General features: G+C 42.5%; 2 protein-coding genes across 12 annotated transcripts in view; one reads left to right on the forward strand and one right to left on the reverse strand.

The window, feature by feature from the left end:
- Positions 1-25,095, forward strand: part of LOC109901251 (zinc finger protein 583-like) — an 880,650-nt gene that overhangs the window by 210,891 nt on the left and 644,664 nt on the right. The gene's annotated exons all lie outside the window — the stretch shown is intronic.
- The window catches only part of LOC109901195 (gastrula zinc finger protein XlCGF48.2-like), a 37,950-nt gene continuing 29,325 nt past the window's right edge, over positions 16,471-25,095 (reverse strand). For both annotated transcript variants that reach the window (XM_031836585.1, XM_020497247.2), the window contains exon 6: positions 16,471-18,573. In XM_031836585.1, coding sequence (XP_031692445.1) covers positions 17,612-18,573 — 962 coding nt within the window. In that variant the 3' untranslated portion in view covers positions 16,471-17,611. The remainder of the gene's footprint in view (positions 18,574-25,095) is intronic.

The following is a 25,095-nucleotide window of genomic DNA, read 5'->3' on the forward strand; positions in this document are numbered from 1 at the left end:
TAGTATGTGGACACCCCTTCAAATTAGTGGATTCTGCTATTTCAGCCATACCCATTGCTGACAGGTGTATAAAATCGAGCACCATTGATGAATCACGCTTCACCATCTTGCAGTCTGACGTACAAATATGGGTTTGGTGGATGCCAGGAGAACTCTACCTGCCCCAATGCGTAGTGCCAACTGTAAAGTTAGGTGGAAGAGGAATAATCGTCTGGGGCTGTTTTTCATTGTTCAGGTTAGGTCCCTTAGTTCCGGTGAAGGGAAATCTTAACGCTACAGCATAGAATGACATTCTAGACGGTTCAAAGCTTCCAACTTTGTTGCAACAGTTTCAGCATGACAATGCCCCCTGTGCATAAAGCGAGGACCATACAGAAACGGTTTGTCGAGATCGGTGTGGAATAACTTGACTGGCTTGCACTTAGCCCTGACCTCAACCCCATCAAACACATTTGGGGTGAATTGGAACGCTGACTTGCAAGCCAGGCCTAATCCAACATCAGTTCCCAACCTGACTAATGCTCTTGTGGCTGAATGGAAGCAAGTCCCCGCAACAATGTTCCAACATCTAGTGGAAAGTCTCCCCAGAAGAGAGGAGGCTGTTATGGGGGGACCAAAACTATATTATGCCCATGATTTTGGAGTCAGATGTTCGACGAGCAGGTGTCCACATACTTTTTAGTCATATAGTGTAGTTACAAGCGAAAATGTGGTTACACCCAACTCGGCCTGCTCACAGAAAAATATCCTGCTACCCTCAACATACCTCTTGCAATATACCAGGACATGCTTTACAGTCTCTACCTCCCCACATTCCTCATACTTCCCATCTGGGTGTTTCCCCACTAACACCCCTCCTTTCACTCCCCAGATACCTTCTGACCTTCCTCCTTGTTCCAACCCTCTGCTATGATGCTCCTACATTCCATCCCCCTAACGGGACCACCACACCTCCTCCCTCTTCAGAGCTACCTTATCCGCTGCCTCATTTCTCCCTACCCCAACATGAGCTGAGACCCACAGAAAACCTACCTTAGTTAGAATATATATATTTTTGCCATCGCTGGCCAGAATCATATTACAGGATTATACATGTGTATGACTGTTGACAGATATAGCTACTGTCAATCACGTCGAGATATGCTACATATTTTACTTTTTTAACATGCACAAAAATCAACCACATCCATGTTCTCCTTTTGGTAGGTATTTTCATTATTAAGCATGGAATAAACTACACAGAGAGAAAAGTACACTGTGAATTCAGCACCATGGACAGAACTCTTGTTAATGGGAATGCACAAAACACAAAAAAGAGAGAGAGCTCAACATTACATTTAAACTACCCATCAGAGTGAAGTCTTTGATGGGCATTGACTAGAGCAGTGAAGGCAGGTATAGTTTCTGACGTCGCTATGTACAGGATTGCTGAGAAATGAGTGAGTAAGAGATTATCTGTGCCTTGACTTGTTATATTTCATCACTGAAAATGTCTGTTCAAATACATAGGTTGACCCAAACAGTACAAACATCTTCTGAGCGTGACTCCCAATCTTTGGGAAGTTTTGTTCTTCGAGAGATGCAGAGAACCTCGTCAGTAACATTGTTTTGAATAATTCTCCAATCACTGCATCAGACTGATGATCGATAAGCTCAAGTGGCAGGTCAGTGGGAGCGTTATTCACATTGAAGGTGAAAAGAGAGGAAACCAACAGCATGTCATTTTCCAACACATTGAAATCCTCAAACAACAAGAAAACTCACCCTTCAAAGGACGCAGTAGCGATGTACACTTCCCCCACTGGTCATCTGATAGGGAACAGACTATTAGTGTCGGAAGGTGGGTGAGATTGTTGGCTTCTGCTTGTTGGGTCAGGAGGAGTCATTTTCCCATAAAGGCTTTGACAAGGCTGTACATCAGATGTGCAAAAAGGCCCATCCCTTGTAGTTTGGAATTCAGTTAATTCATGAGGGCCATGATGCCCACGGTGAAGGCAAAATCAGCCAACCATTCTTTATCTTGCAGTTGAGGGAAATCCACATATTTTCCTTTCATTTGCAACAACTCAGTAATCTCCTAATTCAGGCCCCAACACCCCAACATCCATTTGGCAAAAAATTTTAAGCACCTTCCCCAAACTCGGCCATCTCACGTTTGTATGGTACGGGAGATCTACATGACCCAACTCTGTCTCTTCAAACAACGAGACAATACATTAGATGATGATGGTATATTTAAAAACAAAATACATTTTTTGTATTTTTTTTGTATTATCTTTTACCAGATCTAATGTGTTATATTCTCCCACATTCCTTTCACATTTCCACAAACTTCAAAGTGTTTCCTTTCAAATGGTACCAAGAATATGCATATCCTTGCTTCAGGGCCTGAGCTACAGGCAGTTAGATTTGGGTATGTCATTTTAGGTGAAAAATGAAGAAAGATTTTGCTCTTATGAAGTTTAGCACTTTAGTGACTGTATTCTCAACATGGCTCATTTTCAGAACACATTTACAGAGCACCTCCTGATGAATAATGCAATGCAGGAAAATCATTTTCTGATCTGGGATCAGCTCAGCTACCTGATCTTGTATGCTTTTCAAAAGGCCAACATTTTTTCCTGTCAAGTTTGGGCACCCATCAGTGGTCACATTGGATAACTTTTCAAAACTCCACACACTTATTAACCTCCTCCAATAAATATTTCCCTGTGGTTGTGCTCTTCATTGACTGCACTAAAGCAAGCTCCTCTGTAATTTCAAAGTCTGGGGTTATGCCTCACAAGAATATTAACAGCTGCGCCGTGTCACGTGCATCACTGCAAGGCTCAAGATTTTACTCTACCTCAGGCGAGCAAAACCATCTCATGATAAGCTGTAGGCCACACTATCTACCTAGAGAGTTTTCATCTGTATTTTTCGTAGCTCTCTACATACCACCATAGACTGATGCTGGCACTAAGACCGCACTGAATGAGCTGTATTCCGCCATAAGCAAACAGGAAAACGCTCACCCAGAGGCGGCACTCTTACTAGCCGGGGACTTTAATGCAGGGTAACTTAAATCCGTCTTACCAAATTTCTATCAGCATGTTAAATGTTCAACCAGAGGGGAAAAAACTCTGGACCACCTTTACTCCACACACAGAGATGCAAACAAAGCTCTCCCTCGCCCTCCATTTGGCAAATCTGACCATAATTCTACCCTCCTGATACCTGCTTACAAGCAAAAATTAAAACGGGAAGCACCAGTGACTCGATCAATAAAAAAGTGGTCAGATGAAGCAGATGCTAAGCTACAGGACTCTTTTGCTAGCACAGACCGGAATATGTTCCGGGATTCCTCCGATGGCATTGAGGAGTACACCACATCAGTCACTGGCTTCATCAATAAGTGCATTGACGATGTCGTCCCCACAGTGACCGTACGTATATACCCCAACCAGAAACCATGGATTACAGGCAAAATCCGCACTGAGCTAAAGGCTAGAGCTGCCACTTTCAAGGAGCGGGACTCTAACCTGGAAGCTTATAAGAAATCCTGCTATGCCCTCCGACGAACAATCAAAGAGGCAAAGCGTCAATACAGGACTAAGATCGAATCTTACTACACTGGCTCTGACACTCGTCGGATGTGTTAGGGCTTGCAAACCATTACAGACTACAAAGGGAAGCACAGCCGAGAGCTGCCCAGTGACACAAGCTTACCAGACGAGCTAAACTACTTCTATGCTCCCTTCGAGGCAAATAACACTGAAACATGCATGAGAGCACCAACTGTTCCGGAAGACTGTGTGATCACGCTCTCCGCAGCCGACGTGAGTAAGACCTTTAAACAGGTCAACATTCACAAACAGCTCTTTCTTGTCGGGGCACAGTATTGCTGCAGAGTCAATTAAACATTCTTTAAGGATTTCACCCTCAAAATTGTTTAGCAATTTTGTGGGACAGTACATAGCTAGCTCTCGCAATTCCGTCATTTTCTGAATGCAGTTTTGCGAAAAGTCCTTGCTGCTTTTGCAACTGAGAAAGCAACTCTTTCGATGCATTTTTGCGCAACTTCGAGCTTGCTACTATTTGTAACTGTGACGTGTGTGTCAGCCTGTCAGTCACTGTCGGTCCTCGTGCAAGTTGTTATTCATACGTGCTTTCAAAATATATGTCCCACAAGCGGTGGGAGTTAAATCATTACACAAAGGCGAGTATTCATTGGGCTCTTAATTTGAATAACAATATGTTTTTCAAAACTTTACTATTGCAAATTCTTTATGTAATCTGAGCATGATTCCGCGGGTCGTATTGAATCAAGTCGCCGGCCATATACGGCCCCCGGGACGGCCTTTACCCAGGCCATCCCATACACACAAACTATCTAGATCAAATAGGGAGAGGTGTTGTGATGAAAGGTGTTGCTTTATCTGTTTATTGAAACCAGGTTTTCTGTTCAATTGAGCATAATGAGATGGAAGGGAGTTCCATGCGATAATGGCTCTATATAATACTGTCTGCTTTCTTGATTTTTTTTCTGGATTTGGGGACTGTGGAATGACCCCTGGTGGCATGTCTAGTGGGGTAAGTGTGTGTGTCAGAGCTGTGTGTAAGCTGACAATGCTAACAATTTGACATTTTCAACACAATGTTTTTTCTAAAAAGAAGTGATGCAATCAGTCTCTCCTCAACTCTTAGCCAAGAGAGACTGGCGTGCATGGTATTTATATTAACCCTCTGATTACAATGAAGAGAAAGACGTGCCACTCTGTTCTGGGCCAGCTGCAGCTTAACTAGGTCTTTCCTTGCCGCACTCGACCACACGACTGGACAATAATCAAGATACGATCAAACTAGAGCTTGCAGGACTTGCTTTTTGGAGTGTGGTGTCAAAAAAGCAGAGCATCTCTTTATTACGGACAGAACTCTCTCCGTCTTTACAACCATTGAATCTATATATTTTGACCATGACAGTTTACAATCTAAGGTAACACCAAGTAATTTATTCTCCTCAACTTGTTCAACAGCCACACCATTCATTACCAGATTCAGCTGAGGTCTATTTTATACAATGCTCTTAGTTTTAGAGATGTTCCGTACCAGTTTATTATTGGCCACCCATTCCAAAACAGACTGCAACTCTTTAAGGGTTTCAGTGACTTCAGTAGAGGGCCTAGAGAGCTGCCCTGCGGTACACCACAATTTACATGTTTGTCATTAGAGAACCTTCCATTAAAGAAAACTTTTTGAGTTCTATTAGATAGATAGCACTGAATCCATGATATGGCAGAGGTTGAACGCCATAACAGATAAGTTTTTTCAACAACAGGTTACGGTCAATAATATTCAATAATATCTCAAATCTAACAGTACAGCTCCCACAATCATCTTATTATCAATTTCTTTCAACCAATCATCAGTCATTTGTGTCAGTGCAGTACCTGAGTGCCCTTCTCTTTATAAGCATGCTGAAAGTCTGTTGTTAATTTGTTTACAGAGAAATAGCATTGTATTTGGTCAAACACATTTTTTCCCAACAGTTTTCTAAGAGCTGGCAGCAAGCTAATAGGTCTGCTGTTAGAACCAGTAAAGGCCGCTTTACCACTCTTGGGTAGCAGAATGACTTTGGCTTCCCTCCAGGCCTGAGGACAAAGACTTTCCTTTTTATAGTCCCGTACCTCTTCAAACATGCAACCTCCAGCTGTGTACCCCCTCCTGCACCAAGGTCAGCGCACTCTCAAATGTAATTTTTTTGCCATCAGAGTAAGCCTGCCACACGCACACTATACGATACATTTATTAAACATAAGAATGAGTTTGAGTTTTTGTCACAACCCGGCTCATGGGAAGTGACAAAGAGCTCTTATAGGGCCAGGGTACAAATAATATAATAATAATCAATAATTTTGCTCTTTATTTAGCCATCTTACATATAAAACCTTATTTGTTCATCAAAAATTGTGAATAACTCACCACAGGTTAATGAGCAGGGTGTGCGTGAAAGGATGCACATAACTGCAATGTTGGGTTGTATTGGAGAGAATCTGTTTTAAATCATATTCCACACACAGCCTGTGCCTGTATTTAGTTTTCATGCTAGTGATTCCCGAGAATCCACTCTCACATAGGTAGTTGTTGCAAAGGGCACCAGTGTCTTAACAGCTCGATTTGCCAAGGCAGGATACTCTGAGCACAGCCCAATCCAGAAATCTGGCAGTGGCTTCTGATTAAATTCAATTTTCACAGAACCGCTTGTTGCAATTCCGATGAGGCTCTCTTGTTCAGATATCGGTGAGTGGACTGGAGGTAGGGCATGAAAGGGATAACGAATCCACTTGTTTTGTGTTGTCCGTTTCGGGAAAGTACCTGCGTAATTGAGCACCCAGTTTACTCATGTGCTTTGCTGTATCACATTTGACACTGTCCGTAAGCTTGAGTTCATTTGCACACAAAAAATCATACAATCATACAATGGAAAGACCTGTCTTGTCTGTGTTAATGCAGACAGAGAAGAGCTCCAACTTCTTAATCATAGCCTCAATTTTGTCCCGCACATTGAATATAGTTGCGGAGAGTCCCTGTAATCCTAGATTCAGATCATTCAGGTGAGAAAAAACATCACCCAGATAGGCCAGTCGTGTGAGAAACATCATCATGCAAGCGGTCAGACAAGTGAAAATTATGGTCAGTAAAGAAAATGTTAAGCTCACTCTCAATTTTTTTTAAATCAATTCAAATATTTATATAGCCCTTCGTACATCAGCTGATATCTCAAAATGCTGTACAGAAACCCAGCCTAAAACCCCAAACAGCAAGCAATGCAGGTGTAGAAGCACGGTGGCCAGGAAAAACTCCCTAGAAAGGCCAAAACCTAGGAAGAAACCTAGAGAGGAACCAGGCTATGTGGGGTGGCCAGTCCTCTTCTGGCTGTGCCGGGTGGAGATTATAACAGAACATGGCCAAGATGTTCAAATGTTCATAAATGATCAGCATGGTCCAATAATAATAAGGCAGAACAGTTGAAACTGGAGCAGCAGCACAGCCAGGTGGACTGGGGACAGAAAGGAGTCATCATGTCAGGTAGTCCTGAGGCATGGTCCTAGGGCTCAGTTCCTCCGAGAGAGAGAAAGAAAGAGAGAATTAGAGAGAGCACACTTAAATTCACACAGGACACCGAATAGGACAGGAGAAGTACTCCAGATATAACAAACTGACCCTAGCCCCCCGACACATAAACTACTGCAGCATAAATACTGGAGGCTGAGACAAGAGGGGTCAGGAGACACTGTGGCCCCATCCGAGGACACCCCCGGACAGGGCAAACAGGAAGGATATAACCCCACCCACTTTGCCAAAGCACAGCCCCCACACCACTAGAGGGATATCTTCAACCACCAACTTACCATCCTGAGACAAGTTCGAGTATAGCCCACAAAGATCTCCGCCACAGCACAACCCAAGGGGGGGCGCCAACCCAGACAGGAAGATCACATCAGTGACTCAACCCACTCAAGTGACGCACCCCTCCCAGGGACGGTGTGAAAGAGCCCCAGTAAGCCAGTGACTCAGCCCCTGTAATAGGGTTAGAGGCAGAGAATCGCAGTGGAAAGAGGGGAATCGGCCAGGCAGAGACAGCAAGGGCGGTTCGTTGCTCCAGAGCCTTTCCGTTCACCTCCCCACTCCTGCGCCAGACTATACTCAATCATATGACCCACTGAAGAGATGAGTCTTCAGTAAAGACTTAAAGGTTGAGACCGAGTTTGCGTCTCTTACATGGGTAGGCAGACCGTTCCATAAAAATGGAGCTCTATAGGAGAAAGCCCTGCCTCCAGCTGTTTGCTTAGAAATTCTAGGGACAATTAGGAGGCCTGCGTCTTGTGACCGTAGCGTACGTGTAGGTATGTACGGCAGGACCAAATCAGAGAGATAGGTAGGAGCAAGCCCATGTAATGCTTTGTAGGTTAGCAGTAAAACCTTGAAATCAGCCCTTGCCTTGACAGGAAGCCAGTGTAGGGAGGCTAGCACTGGACTAATATGATCAAATTGTTTGGTTCTAGTCAGGATTCTAACAGCCGTATTTAGCACTAACTGAAGTTTATTTAGTGCTTTATCCGGGTAGCCGGAAAGTAGAGCATTGCAGTAGTCTAACCTAGAAGTGACAAAAGCATGGATACATTTTTCTGCATCATTTGTGGACAGAAAGTTTCAGATTTTTGCAATGTTACGTAGATGGAAAAAAGCTGTCCTTGAAATGGTCTTGATATGTTCTTCAAAAGAGAGATCAGGGTCCAGACTAACGCCGAGGTCCTTCACAGTTTTATTTGAGACGACTTTACAACCATTAAGATTAATTGTCAGATTCAACAGAAGATCTCTTTGTTTCTTGGGACCTAGAACAAGCATCTCTGTTTTGTCTGAGTTTAAAAGTAGAAAGTTTGCAGCCATCCACTTCCTTATGTCTGAAACACATGCTTCTAGCGAGGGCAATTTTGGGGCTTCACCATGTTTCATTGAAATGTACAGCTGTCTGTCATCCGCATAGCAGTGAAAGTTAACATGATGTTTTCGAATGACATCCCCAAGAGGTAAAATATATAGTGAAAACAATAGTGGTCCTAAAACGGAACCTTGAGGAACACCGAAATTTACAGTTGATTTGTCAGAGGACAAACCATTCACAGATACAAACTGATATCTTTCCGACAGATAAGATCTAAACCAGGCCAGAACTTGTCCGTGTAGACCAATTTGGGCTTCCAATCTCTCCAAAAGAATGTGTTGATCGATGGTATCAAAAGCAGCACTAAGGTCTAGGAGCATGAGGACAGATGCTGCGCAACAGCCTTTTTTTTAATTGAGAGGAATGGAAGATTCGATATAGGCCAATAGTTTTTTATATTTTCTGGGTCAAGGTTTGGCTTTTTCAAGAGAGGCTTTATTACTGCCACTTTTAGTGAGTTTGGTACACATCCGGTGGATAGAGAGCCGTTTATTATGTTCAATATAGGAGGGCCAAGCACAGGAAGAAGCTCTTTCAGTAGTTTAGTTGGAATAGGGTCCAGTATGCAGCTTGACGGTTTAGAGGCCATGATTATTTTCATCATTGTGTCAAGAGATATAGTACTAAAACACTTGAGCGTCTCTCTTGATCCTAGGTCCTGGCAGAGTTGAGCAGACTCAGGACAACTGAGCTTTGAAGGAATACGCAGATTTAAAGAGGAGTCCGTAATTTGCTTTCTAATAATCATGATCTTTTCCTCAAAGAAGTTCATGAATTTATCACTGCTGAAGTGAAAGCCATCCTCTCTTGGGGAATGCTGCTTTTTAGTTAGTTTTACGACAGTATCAAAAAGGAATTTCGGATTGTTGTTATTTTCCTCAATTAAGTTAGAAAAATAGGATGATCGAGCAGCAGTAAGGGCTCTTCGGTACTGCACGGTACTGTCTTTCCAAGCTAGTCGGAAGACTTCCAGTTTGGTGTGGCGCCATTTCGTTCCAATTTTCTGGAAGCTTGCTTCAGAGCTCGGGTATTTTCTGTGTACCAGGGAGCTAGTTTCTTATGAGAAATGTTTTTAGTTTTTAGGGGTGCAACTGCATCTAGGGTATTGCGCAAGGTTAAATTGAGTTCCTCGGTTAGGTGGTTAACACATTTTTGTCCTCTGGCGTCCTTGGGTAGACAGAGGGAATCTGGAAGGACATCAAATGAATCTTTGTGTTGTCTGTGAATTTATAGCACAACTTTTGATGTTCCTTGGTTGGGGTCTGAGCAGATTACTTGTTGCAATTGCAAACTTAATAAAATGGTGGTCCAATAGTCCAGGATTATGAGGAAAACCATTAAGATCCAGAACATTTGTACCATGGGACAAAACTAGGTCCAGAGTATGACTGTGACAGTGAGTGGGTCCAGAGAAATGTTGGACAAAAGCCACTGAGTCGATGATGGCTCCGAAAGCCTTTTGGAGTGGGTCTGTGGACTTTGCCATGTGAATATTAAAGTCACCAAAGATTAGAATATTATCTGCTATGACTACAAGGTCCGATAGGAATTCAGGGAACTCAATGAGGAACGCTGTATATGGCCCAGGAGGCCTGTAAACAGTAGCTAACGTCTTTTTTTTTTTTGTAAATTGAAATTTGCTATCGTAAATGTTAGCAACACCTCCGCCTTTGCGGGATGCACAGGGGATATGGTCGCTAGTGTAGCCAGGAGGTGAGGCCTCATTTAACACAGTAAATTCATCAGGCTTAAGCCATGTTTCAGTCAGGCCAATCACATCAAGATTATGATCAGTGATTAGTTCATTGACTATAATTGCCTTTGAAGTAAGTAAAAAAAAAACTGGACAATACTTTGCCCCTTGATAACCAGCTCACTTCTGTATGTTGTAAAAGTGTTACATGGCCGCTGCCCATATCATTGCATAATGCAGAAAATACACAAGAGTTCTGGAGCCTTGCTTTAACAAAGTTATCAAGTGGCGTTGGAAGCAACTGCTTGCACGCGCGTTACCACTCCACTATGTCTCCCTGTACAGATACCAACACATCTTGACCACCATTTGATGTCACAAAGCTGTCTAGTACTTTAAAAATATCCTCTCCTGTTGTCCTGGTTTCCAGTTCTTTACAGAAGAGGATGTCTTCCTTAATTGACCCCCCATAAACGTAACGGACATATACCAGGAGCTGTGCCAGGCCTGCCACGTCTGTTGACTCACCCATCTGTAACGCATAGAATTTACTGGCTTGTATGCGAAGCAGTAATTGTTTCAAAACATCTCATGCCATGTCACTGATGCATCGTGAAACAGTGTTATTTGATGAAGGTATTGTCTGTATAGTATTTTGGCCTTTTCACCCAGCATTGTCCCAGCCATATCCGCGGCACCAGGAAGAATTAAGTCCTCCACAATCGTATGGGGTTTGCCTGTCCTAGCCACTCGGTAGCTCACCATATAATATGCTTCTAGCCCCTTCTTATTAATGATATCTGTTGCTTTTATACATGTCTTATTATTCGAAAGTCGTTTTAATTCTTGCTCAAAAAACTTGTGGCTTATTTTTCAAATTGTCATGTTTAATTTCTAAATGTCTGTGTGAAGGTTTCATCGAGTTGTGAGATAGTACTTTTGCACATATAATACGCTGTGGCTAAGGAAAATATATGTGAGCCCCAAATCAATGTAGTTCTCATCCTATTTGCGCCTCTTCGATAGTCCAACGTCCCTGTCTTTTGTTCTGTGCTTTCCCGGGTAAGGGGGCAGTAGCTCTTCGGCTGCATCAGATTCACAACTGTCAGTGTCCATTATGAGGATTCTGTGTTATGCATTATAGCCCGTTACCAAATGCCTTCCTAACCATCTTAAATAAACATGCCCCATTCAAGAAATTTAGAACCAGGAACAGATATAGCCCTTGGTTCTCCCCAGACCTGACTGCCCTTAACCAACACAAAAACATCCTATGGCGTTCTGCATTAGCATCGAACAGCCCCCGTGATATGCAGCTGTTCAGGGAAGCTAGAAATCATTATACACAGGCAGTTAGAAAAGCCAAGGCTAGCTTTTTCAAGCAGAAATTTGCTTCCTGCAACACTAACTCAAAAAAGTTCTGGGACACTGTAAAGTCCATGGAGAATAAGAACACCTCCTCCCAGCTGCCCACTGCACTGAAGATAGGAAACACTGTCACCACTGATAAATCCACCATAATTGAGAATTTCAATAAGCATTTTTCTACGGCTGGCCATGCTTTCCACCTGGCTACTCCTACCCCGGACAACAGCACTGCACCCCCAACAGCAACTCGCCCAAGCCTTCCCCATTTCTCCTTCTCCCAAATCCATTCAGCTGATGTTCTGAAAGAGCTGCAAAATCTGGACCCCTACAAATCAGCCGGGCTAGACAATCTGGACCCTTTCTTTCTAAAATTATCTGCCGAAATTGTTGCCACCCCTATTACTAGCCTGTTCAACCTCTCTTTCGTGTCGTCTGAGATTCCCAAAGATTGGAAAGCAGCTGCGGTCATCCCCCTCTTCAAAGGGGGGGACACTCTTGACCCAAACTGCTACAGACCTATATCTATCCTACCGTGCCTTTCTAAGGTCTTCGAAAGCCAAGTCAACAAACAGATTACCGACCATTTCGAATCTCACCATACCTTCTCTGCTATGCAATCTGGTTTCAGAGCTGGTCATGGGTGCACCTCAGCCACGCTCAAGGTCCTAAACGATATCTTAACCGCCATCGATAAGAAACATTACTGTGCAGCCGTATTCATTGATCTGGCCAAGGCTTTCGACTCTGTCAATCACCATATCCTCATCGGCAGACTCGACAGCCTTGGTTTCTCAAATGATTGCCTCGCCTGGTTCACCAACTACTTCTCTGATAGAGTTCAGTGTGTCAAGTCGGAGGGTCTGCTGTCCGGACCTCTGGCAGTCTCTATGGGGGTGCCACAGGGTTCAATTCTTGGACCGACTCTCTTCTCTGTATACATCAATGAGGTCGCTCTTGCTGCTGGTGAGTCCCTGATCCACCTCTACGCAGACGACACCATTCTGTATACTTCCGGCCCTTCTTTGGACACTGTGTTAACAACCCTCCAGGCAAGCTTCAATGCCATACAACTCTCCTTCCGTGGCCTCCAATTGCTCTTAAATACAAGTAAAACTAAATGCATGCTCTTCAACCGATCGCTACCTGCACCTACCCGCCTGTCCAACATCACTACTCTGGACGGCTCTGACTTAGAATACGTGGACAACTACAAATACTTAGGTGTCTGGTTAGACTGTAAACTCTCCTTCCAGACCCATATCAAACATCTCCAATCCAAAGTTAAATCTAGAATTGGCTTCCTATTTCGCAACAAAGCATCCTTCACTCATGCTGCCAAACATACCCTTGTAAAACTGACCATCCTACCAATCCTCGACTTTGGCGATGTCATTTACAAAATAGCCTCCAATACCCTACTCAACAAATTGGATGCAGTCTATCACAGTGCAATCCGTTTTATCACCAAAGCCCCATATACTACCCACCATTGCGACCTGTACGCTCTCGTTGGCTGGCCCTCGCTTCATACTCGTCGCCAAACCCACTGGCTCCATGTCATCTACAAGACCCTGCTAGGTAAAGTCCCCCCTTATCTCAGCTCGCTGGTCACCATAGCATCTCCCACCTGTAGCACACGCTCCAGCAGGTATATCTCTCTAGTCACCCCCAAGACCAATTCTTTCTTTGGCCGCCTCTCCTTCCAGTTCTCTGCTGCCAATGACTGGAACGAACTACAAAAATCTCTGAAACTGGAAACACTTATCTCCCTCACTAGCTTTAAGCACCAACTGTCAGAGCAGCTCACAGATTACTGCACCTGTACATAGCCCACCTAAAATTTAGCCCAAACAACTACCTCTTTCCCAACTGTATTTAATTTGTATTTATTTATTTATTTTGCTCCTTTGCACCCCATTATTTTTTTATTTCTACTTTGCACATTCTTCCATTGCAAAACTACCATTCCAGTATTTTACTTGCTATATTGTATTTACTTTGCCATCATGGCCTTTTTTTGCCTTTACCTCCCTTCTCACCTCATTTGCTCACATTGTATATAGACTTGTTTATACTGCATTATTGACTGTATGTTTGTTTTTACTCCATGTGTAACTCTGTGTCGTTTTATCTGTCGAACTGCTTTGCTTTATCTTGGCCAGGTCGCAATTGTAAATGAGAACTTGTTCTCAACTTGCCTACCTGGTTAAATAAAGGTAAAATAAAAAATAAAAAATAAATAAAAAATAAATATGTGATTGAATATTATCTGCTGTTGGCTTGTGTTATGCAACATAGCTGACTTGAGACATTGTTAACATTTTCAGGGCCATGGGCCTTTCTCATGATGGAAAAATACAGAATAACATGAAGACAGGAACTGTGCAATGAGTTGGGGGGGCACATTCAGAACGTAGTGTTGCGAGAACAAACGGTCTTTTGTTAGATAACAGGAGCCAGGTGCGAGATAACGGTATCGAGCATGAACGCATAGATATTCTTCACAGCAACAGTTACATCTATCAACTGTAGCGCTTAGGGGGCTGGGACCAGCCTCTGCGCCAACAATCAACGATAGGCTGGGTGAGTCTAAACCACGCCCAGTCTCTACTCTGACAGGCCGGCTCGGAAGCAGGAACTACTTCTGTCATCAGAGTATATTATAATACCTTTGTCAGGAACAAGTCAGTTCTCTGTTTGCCCTGCGAGGTGGGACAGAGAACCGGATATACGAAAATTGCATTTACCACTTATTGCTTAGCTAATAAAAAATACATCGTATACAATCGGTGACTCATTTTCATATTTATCCTGATACCAGATTCGAATTGACGCAACTCTAACACCATGCTAGCTGGTCTAGCAACAAATGTAGAATTACTGATGCTAGCATTGGATGTGCTCGTGGAAGCAAAACAAGTTGTGTCATAGGTGCAGGTGTAGTACTACTTGTAGTAGCAGTACTACTAGTAGAGCTGGTATGTGTCTCTATGGACGTCTTACTTTTTTTTAACCATTTATCAATTTTCGAGCAAAACAGGATGAGCAGCAGCTACTTTTGGCTACATACGGACAGTGTTGCCAACTCCTCAGTAAGGAAAGTAGCTATTGGCTGTCCTAGAAGTCGCTAAATGGCGCCTTCACCTAATTTGCATAATTGGCCATGTGTATGTAATTCTGATGGACGCTGTAGGAGAGAAGAATAATGTACTACAAATGAACTTTCTTCTGTTGATTCTTGTTTTTTTTATGTCACAATTCCAACACTCCGGGCTTGGGACTGTTGATGTTCAAATACTGGAGAGTTGAGACCAAATCACGGACGCTGGACAGAGTGGATTTCAGTTGTAACAAAAGGCAGTTTTAATGAGTCAAAAGATATCTTGTCCTGCAGTTTTACGTGCACGGACCTAGTTCATATAACTCATTAAGTGAGTCAGGTGAAAAAGGGACCTAGACATTGGTCACAGCAGATTTTATACATGGAATATGTAGGTGGAGTCTTGTCGTGTTGGTCTTCTGACTGGTCCCGAAGGGTTGGAGGCGGACCTGCTCTAGCCAGAGCAGGAGCCCCATTGGTGCACAGCAGAGTCTTGTTCTGAGCACCCGACCAGTAGAGGGGGGTGAGATGTGTGTTTATACAAGGAGATATTTGTGTGTCTGGAAATCTGATACAGGAGAGCAGAGGGGGTCGTGAAAGAAGAGAACAGAGGGGGTCAGTTTTATGGCTGGGTATATGTGTTCTTGCGATGGAATGTCTTTGTTTCCTGGGGTGGTAAGACAACAGAGCTGAGGGGGGGTAGTTTTATTGCTGGGTGAGTGAGCTGGTTCCTGTTTTAGCAGGGGTAAGTAAGATGACTTGAGTCAGGCGGTTTGGCTTGGCGCTGTATAATATATGAGCTATGTGTATGAATGTTTACATATATATATATATATGACAGGACCGGCAAAAGTGACCCAAAAGAGAAACTCTGGTGGAGTTACTTAATTTTAAATGTATTTTATTAAATGTTTTTTAGTTTCGTTTTCTTAATTTGGTTTGGTTTTTAACCTTATGGTCCACTTAGGAGCCTACAACAAGTCACAGTAAAACATAACATTTAAAAAAAAAAATTGTATACAATCTACATTAACAATCTAAATGGACCAAAAAGAGACAATAGAAAAAACTGTCAATGGCAATGTGAGAAAATTATGGTAACTAGCCTGGCCCTAATTCAGGTAAAAATAATAATAATGTAAACCAGGGCGGGATCAGCCTGCGGCGGTAAGGGCTAATGTGATATGACATTGTGTTGCTATTTCGCTGAACACGTGATGGTTTAATTTTATTTTGGGCAATGAAACGACGCTACTCAGACGAGAAAAAAACATCACCCAAATGTATAGCCCCGTTGCAAAATTTTAATGGGCTGTTTGAAAAAGTGAAACACATTTTTATTTGGCATACCTCCGACGGCATTGCGCTGCCCTGGTAACAATATTTTTTCCATTTCTCCCACAATAACTTTACAAAGCTTCTTTCATTATTTTATTTTTTTAATGTATGAATATGATGGCTCACTTTTCGTTGTTGCCATTTCCTGCCTAGGTTTGCCCACTTTGCTAATGAAGTAATCATTCAAATAGTTTTGTGATGAATAAACCATCTGATTCTGTCTTTCTGCCCATAATTTCATTTAATTAAAGTACTCCAGTTTTTATCCATCATTCTTTATATCATTGATCTTGGCATCAGAATAGTTTCTTATTTTTGTTGAGTATAAGCTTATATCCTAAATAATGCTATAGATTCAAAAAAAAATTAAATAAAAAAGGACTTCACAGCAAATAAGAAAAGTATGATGGAACCTTGTAATGGTAATACTGGGCATACTCTACACAACTTCTAAAAAAACAAAAATAACCGGGTCAGTCAGCACAGAGTCAATTTTGTATTTAATTTCAACAAAATGGTCATGTACCCATAACTTAAGTACATTACTTTTATTGCACAAACATAACATGTATAACAACTTTTCTCACTATGGTAACACTTTACATTTTCTGTAAATCTTGTACCCTTGCTTTGATTAAAATGTATTTAAAAATACTTTGGAAAAGGTTCAACATTACATTACACACATCTTCACCACTTCATGTCAAGTAAACATGAATTAAGGCACCATCCGTATCTCACTATAAAACACCCGTATCAACCTAAAGGTTGTCACTCTTCATCAGTGAAGCATTTTTACAGACACCATCACACCAACCATCACCATATCGTGAGGACAGACGCTGGAGATGAGAAGCAAGTACAAGGAGTGAACATTTAATGAAACACGGACAGGAACAGAATACAGACAGCGTCTGGGGAAAACAGGGGAAAACAAAAATGACAATTATGCTGACACAGGGATCTAACAGAGGAACAGACAGATTTAAGAGGGGCAATCAACAAAGTAATGGAGTCCAGATGAGTCCTGACGGGCCGGCCGAGAAATGGGCGCCGGGCGACCTGGCTGAGGCGAGGGAGCCCAACGAGCTGACTGAGGCATGATGTGGGATGGGCGCCTGCCGAACCAACAGAGGCAAGGAAACCTCTCGAGCCAGCTAAGGCATGGAAGCCCAACGAGCCTGCTGAGGCACCCCTGGTTCCTACAGCAGCGTCACCCGGACCCGATGTTATCAGTAAAACAAAAACCTCCCTGATGTTTCAAATATGGGTGTCAGCATTCTGTGAGGACAGACACTGGAGACGAGAAGCAAGTACAAGGAGTGAACATTTAATGAAACACGGACAGTAATGCTGACATAGGGATCTAACCGAGGAACAGACAGATATAGGAGGGGCAATCAACAAGGTAAGAGTCCAGGTGAGTCCAGCAATTGCTGATGTGCGTAATGATGGTGACAAGTGTGCGTAATGATGGGCAGCCTGGTGCCCTCAAACGCCAGAGAGGAGAAGCGGGAGCAGGCGTAACATATCATCTATTTAATCATACTCTTTCCTCAGTTCACCACTACATCCAAAACCAACAGAATTAACTACAAACAAACTAACTACATGTCACAATACTCTATACATGGGCCCTGTGCATTTTCTGCTGGTGTATCCTGAGGTAGCTCTTCTCTGAGAACCTCTTCCCGCAGTGCGTACAGGTGAACGGCCTCTCTCCCGTGTGGACCCTCTGGTGCCTCTTCAGATGACCAGCCTGAGCAAAGCACGTCTGACACTGGGTACAGCTGAAGGGTTTCACCCCTGTGTGAACCCTCTGGTGCCTCTTCAGGCTGGACGAGTGGGAGAATTTGGCCCGGCACAGGTGGCAGCCAAACGGTTTTTCCCCGGTGTGCATCCTCTGGTGGATCTCCACCTGTTTAGGCAAACGGAAGACTTTCCCACAGAATGAACAAGGGAAGCGCTTCTCTTTGCCACCAGATCTGCTGATAGCGTCACTACTACTGTCATTTGTCAATGGGCTTGTGTTGCCATTTAGGGTTGATGCACTGGCATTGTCTGAGGTCTGGTTTAACATTAGGAGAGTGTGAGGAGGATGAAGGCCAGGTAGTGTCTGTGTTATCGCAGGGTCCATGTTCCAGTTGATAGATCCTATAGAAGGCAGGCTAAAGGAAGAATCTGTTAGGGGGTCAACCTGAGGCGCCACCTGTCTCTCTGAATCACAACTATAGGAGCAGGAGGGAGCATTGCTAGCCGAGTATGTGTCTGTTCTCTCCAGTTGCATATGGACACCGCCCTGTCCCTGCAGACCAAATCTACGTCTCGCCCTGGTCTCAGCCAGTCTTTTATGGAGACTAAGTTCGGATGTTGTTTTGTGTTCCACTCTCTGTTTCTGGTTGTGGTTAACAGTGTTGTTCCCCAGCCCATAGTTGAGGACGCTGTCCCATCCATTGACCTTCACTATGTCGCCTCTGGTCCTGGCCTGCTCGGTGATGTCGTACCCTGGGCCCTTGGCTGCACTCATCTGGGTCTGGGCATCCAAGATGTTCGCCCAGTCTCCTCTGTTAGCCTCCAGCCAACCACCTGCAGGAAGAGGTTACAAAATAGATTTTACAAACATGGCAGAGAGAACTTTATTACTTATTTTTTTGTCAATTACCTGGTCAAGGTCATACATTATAATGTGTGTTTATTAGGTACACCCCCCCACGAAAATTGTTTGCTCCTACAGAGAGTGATTTACATGGATGTGGCTTGCTATATAAAGCAAGCAAACAGGCATAGATGCATTCAGTTACTGTTTGATTGAACGTTAGAATGGGCAAAACGGGGGCCTCCCTAGTGGCGCAGCGGTGTAAGACATTGCATCGCAGTGCTTGAGGCATCACTACAGACCCGGGTTCAATCCCGGGTCAGTAGGTGGCGCACAAGGCAGCTTACAATTGGCTCAGCGTTGTCCGGGTTAGTGGAGGGTTTGGCCACCCTTGTCCCATCGCGCTCTAGCAACCTTTTAAGGGGTGGATCAGCTTAATATTGAGGAAAGATTGCTGCTTCCATCAATGTAATTGTCTGCATCATTTCTATTCCCCCATATTTTTTGGGTAAATATATATCCTTATACATACACGTATGCATACATATACATATAAATACATACACACACATACCTATATAGATATACATACTTTTTGAAAGAAAATACCTTTATTATTCCCCGCAAACCCTACCACCCTTCCCCCAATAGGAGTAAACTAATAAACACTTACGCTTCTACCTTCAGTTTCTACATCTTATACACATTTTACAGACACAATCTATTTTGTTTGTTTTTAGTCCTTCCTCTATTTCCAGTTTGATTTCTATTTGTAACTATAGCTATTTCATAAAATTTCTGAACCTATATACATTTTACAGACCCCTATGTTTTACATTGGTTATCTTGTTATTAGTCCCACCCTTCAGCTTCATTCAACCCCTCCCATCTATCTCTCAATATCATCCATTTTGGATTTCTATTTGCCATATATTTTTCAACTGTGCTGTGATGCTTCAGAAAAGTACTGAACCTTTCTATTCTCATAGCTTCTACAGATTGTAAATTAAAAATATATATTTTTGCTAAAATAATTATATTATTGATTGATTGACTATGGCTTTTCAAATCACCCAGTATTGCTATCTGCAGCATTAGTTCTAGGCAAATGTTGTAATTCTTCAGCCATTCCTGGACCTGTGACCAAAAATGAGCTACATATGGACAAGACCAAAATAAATGATCTAATGACTCTGCCTCCTCACAGCAAAATCTGCAGAGTTGGGAAGATTGTATCCCCCATATATATAACATTCTATTGGTTGCAAGAATTTTGTATTGTAATTTAAATTGAAAAAATTGAAGTTTTGAATCCGGTGTTGTTTTGCGTATGAATTCAAAAACCATGTGCCATGGAATGGGTACATCGAAAATCTCTTCCCTACTATTTTGCAATTTATATGGCACAGCTGTCAGTTTTTTGGTCCTTAAACGAAATTGGTATATGTTTTTATTTATCACACTTTTCTTTAACCATGTATGTTCTTTAATACAGGGCCCACATACATCCTTTCCGATCCATAGAGAAATAAGACCGTATTAAAATCTCCCACCATAATAATAGAGTCTAGTGCTGCTCGTAGAGTTGATAAATTCTTATATATATTTTCAAAGACGCTTGGATCATCATTACTTGGACCGTATAGGTTAATAAGCCATATCTGTTTATTGTCCAATAACATATTTAAAATAATCCATCTACCTTGATGATCAGTTTGGACAATTTGCACATTTGGATCAAAATTACTGTTAATTAAAACCATCGCCCCTTTTGAATTTCTTTGCCCATGGGATAAATATATCTCACCCCCCCCCAGTCCTTTTTCCACAAAACGTCATCTAAAATTGTTGAATGAGTTTCCTGTAAACAATAGATATTATATTCCTTCTCTTTTAGACAGGTAAATACTGATCGTCTTTTCTTATTATCTGCTAGGCATTACAATTGTAACTGGCTATACTTATTTCACCACTTACTATAATGAGACAACTTTCAATTCTATTTATCAAAATATATGTTTGTAAACGTACCATTAAAAAGTAACATGATGACTGAGTGTCTATATAGCTGTACCATGATATTTGCATTGCTATTAAGTAAACCTCCAATTGGTCCCCACTATTCCACCCGCTATTGCCCTCCTCATGCCGAATTGGGTTGTCATCCCAATGCCTGTCATCCGAATGCAAAGAATTTTACCTCTCACCAGTCTCACCATTACCAAAATTACATTATTACAAGAAATTATTATATTAGCAAACAATTAATGTGAATCATCCTATATTGTCCCTAACATCTTTTTCTCATTCGCAGCAGTTGTGGGATATGCACATACACTCACACACTCATACACACTCAAACTTTCCCCCCCACACAACCATAGGCTCACATTCTCAACAGTTGCACCATCCCAAAGCCCAACTCAAGAAAGGTCTTGTTTTACGAATGCATATACAGTTGCAGCTGTATGAGAAGGCCTGCAAGATTGTGCAAAAAAATGGGCAGAAATGGAGAGAGTTTATTAACTATTGTCACGTCCTAGATGATTGAGGTCAAATGTACACCTTTTCCCTGAAACACCCACAACACGGTCCCCCGTATTAACCATATTCCCAAACATCTCCATGTAGTCAGACTTTTGATTTTGTGCCACCGGGGCCACAATAATATACCCCCCCTCTGAATGTCCGAGTATGACCCCCTCCCCATGGGTGTTGCCATTACTGCAGCTAGTGTTGCCAGCACTGCCACTGCCTGGGTGGGGGCACCCCACTGGAATCCCCACCGGCAAGGTACAAGGTCGTTAAGGTTCTCATTAGCAGCTTTGAGAATTTCCTTGTATAGTATGCTCTCCCTTTAGGGGGCTTTGGTTTTGCAGGACCAACCCTGCCAAAGCAGGCTCAGAATCTTGAGGGGGCAGTGCTGCTCTAGATCTCAGACCACATTTTGGCTGCATACAGACTGCTTACAGCAGGCCCATAAAACAATGAGTGACTTCTCCTTAGTATCTGGGTCATTCAGGTGGGTGTCCAGGGTATAGGGTTGTGGACCGTTCCATCAATATAGGATATATAATTTATTTAAAAAATGTAGTTCCCCATGATAGGACAATAAATAAATTAAATGTATTATTTATTTATTATTTATTTTAAAACCGTTCCACCATGATAGGACAATAAATAAATAAAATGTATTATTTATTTTAAAACCGTTCCACCATGATAGGACAATAAATAAATAAAATGTATTATTTATTTTAAAACCGTTCCACCATGATAGGACAATAAATAAATAAAATGTATTATTTATTTTAAAACCGTTCCACCATGATAGGACAATAAATAAATAAAATGTATTATTTATTTTAAAACCGTTCCACCATGATAGGACAATAAATAAATAAGACATGTAATTCAAGTAAGGCTTCTCTCAGAACGGTGTTCTCCTTTTTAAGTTAATTCACTTCGGTTTCAATCTTATTGACTGTCACTTTTAGCTTGTTTGTTTCCTTCTCCAATGTCGCAGCTTTTTCCATCACTCATCTCGAGGCTTGCCTTCAACTCTTTAATATCCTTTCTGAGTAATTCAAGTATACCCAGTTTGTCATTTATTGATTTTAACAGATCGGTTTCGACCATTACCATTCCCGGTGGTGAAAATATTAAATCGTCTGTCTGTAGAAGAGTCACGTTTTCGTTTTGAAATCGGTTTCCTTCTTACTCTCCGTCATGTTTGGGTGTAGCTTGTTTTTGTAATATTTGTTGATAAATGTCTCTAGTCTTAAGATTTATTTTGTGTTATTATCCAGATTGAAGGTTATCACCCACCAGATTGTGTAGTGCTAATATTTAGTCTAACTTGCCGATATTGAATATTAAGTTTTTATCTTGAGGTGCTCTACATAACTACGTTCAGTCCCACCATTACCTGTCTCAGTCCCGCCCGCTCTAGCGACTCCTTGTGGCGGGCACATGCACGCTGACTTTGGTCGCCAGTTGTACAGTGTTTCCGCCGACGCATTGGTTTGGCTGGCTTCCGGGTTAAGCGGGTCGTGTTTCGGAGGATGCATGGCTCTCAACCTTCGCCTCTCCCGAGTCCGTAGGGGAGATGGGACAAGACTCTAACTACCAATTGGACATCACGAAAAGGGGGAGAAAAAAAAGGGGCAAATGAGTGACCTAAGCAACTTTGAGCGTGGTATGAGTGTCGGTGCCAGGTGCGCCTGTTCCAGTATCGCAGAAGTAGCCAGCCTCTTGGGCTTTTCACGCAAGACAGTGTCTAGGGTTTACCAAGAATGGTCCAACAAACAAAAAACATCCAGTCAGTGGAAGTCCTGTGGCCGAAAACAACACGTTGATAAGAGCGGTAGAAGGAGAATGGCAAGAAACGTGCAACTCACAACTCGTCAGTCCTTGTCACGGTTGGGCTATTGCAGCAGCCGACCTCACTTGGTTTCACTCATATCAGCTAAAAACAAGAAGAAGTGGCTCCAGTGGGGCATGCGATTACCAACACTGGACAATTGAGGAGTAGATAAACATTGCCTGGTCCGACAAATCCCGGGTCCTGTTGCGTCATGCTGATGGCAGAGTCAGGATTTGGTGTAAGCAGCATGAGTCCATGTCCCCATCCTGCCTGAATCAACAGTACAGGCTGGTGGCGGTGGTGTAATGGTGTGGGGAATGTTTTCTTGGCACACGTTAGGTCCCTTGATACAAATTGAGCAACGTTTGAATACCACATCTTGTAGAATCCACTCCTCAAAGAATTCCGGCTGTTCTGGAGGCAAAGGGCAGTCCGACCCAGTACTAGATAAACTTGTCACTGAGTGTAAATTGTATTGATTTCATTTTATGAATGAAGAGAAAATAATAGCCAGGTGCATCACTATTCCCATTGAAGTATATATATCAAATAAAATAAAATGTATTGGTCACATACACATGGTTAGCAGATGTTAATACGAGTGTAATGAAATGCTTGTGCTTCTAGTTCCGACAGTGCAGTAATATCTAATATCTATCTAAGTAATCTAACAATTTCACAACAGCTACCTTATACACACAAGTGTAAAGGGATGAATAAGAATATGTACATATAAATATATGGATGAGTGATGGCCGTGTGGCATAGGCAAGATGCAGTAGATGGTATAGAGTACAGTATATACATACAGTGGGGAGAACAAGTATTTGATAACCTGCAAAATCAGCAGGGTTTCCTACTTACAAAGCATGTAGAGGTCTGTAATTTTTATCATAGGTACACTTCAACCGTGAGAGACGGAATCTAAAACAAAAATCCAGAAAATCACATTGTATGATTTTTAAGTAATTAATTTGCATTTTATGCACTTGCTAATAAACTCGCTAACCGAGTCAGCGTATACATCAATGTTGTTGTCTGTCCGGCTATCAGTAAAATATCCCCGTCCACGTGATCGAAGCAATCTTGAAGCGTGGAATCAGATTGGTCAGACCAGCGTTGAACAGATCTGAGCACGGGTGTTTCCTGTTTTAGTTTCTGTCTATAGGCAGGGAACAACAAAATGGAGTTGTGGTCAGATTTGCCGAAAGGAGGGCAGGGGAGGGCTTTGTATGCGTCGCGGAAGTTGGAGTAGCAATGATCCAGTATGTTTCCAGCTCGAGTCGCGCAATCGATATGCTGATAAAATTTAGGGAGCCTTGTTTTCAGATTAGCTTTGTTAAAATCCCCAGCTACAATAAATGCAGGCTCAGGATATATGTTTTCCAGTTTACATAGAGTCCATTGAAGTTCTTTCAGGGCCGTCGAGGTGTCTGCTTGGGGGGGATATACACGGCTGTGATTATAATCGAAGAGAATTCTCTTGGTAGATAATGCGGTCGGCATTGATTGTAAGTAATTCTAGGTCAGGTGAACAAAAGGACTTGAGTTCCTGTATGTTGTTATGATTACACCACAAATCGTTAATCATAAGGCATATACCCCTGCCATTCTTCTTGCCAGAGAGATGTTTGTTTCTGTCGGTGCGATGCGTGAAGAAACCGGATGGCTGTACCGACTCTGATAACATATCCTGAGTGAGCCAGGTTTCCGTGAAACAGAGAATGTTACAATCTCTAATGTCTCTCTGGAAGGCAACCCTTGCTCGAATTTCGTATACCTTGTTGTCAAGAGACTGGACATTGGCGAGTAGTATACTCGGGAGCGGTGAGCGATGTACACATCTACGGAGCCTGACCAGGAGGCCGCTCCATCTGCGGTGCCATTGTTTTGGTTCGGCTACTGGGATTAAATCCATTGTCCTGGGTGGTGGTCCAAACAGAGGATCCGGTTCGGGAAAGTCGTATTCCTGTTCATAATGTTGGTAAGTGGATGTTACTCTTATATCCAATAGTTCTTCCCGGCTGTACGTAATAAGACTTAAGATTTCCTAGGGTAACAATGTAAGAAATAATACATAAAAAAAACGAAATACTGCATAGTTTCCTAAGAACATGAAGCGAGGCGACCATCTCTGTCGGCGCCA

The sequence above is a fragment of the Oncorhynchus kisutch genome, linkage group LG12 (assembly GCF_002021735.2).
Source record: "Oncorhynchus kisutch isolate 150728-3 linkage group LG12, Okis_V2, whole genome shotgun sequence".
Lineage (NCBI taxonomy): Eukaryota > Metazoa > Chordata > Actinopteri > Salmoniformes > Salmonidae > Oncorhynchus > Oncorhynchus kisutch.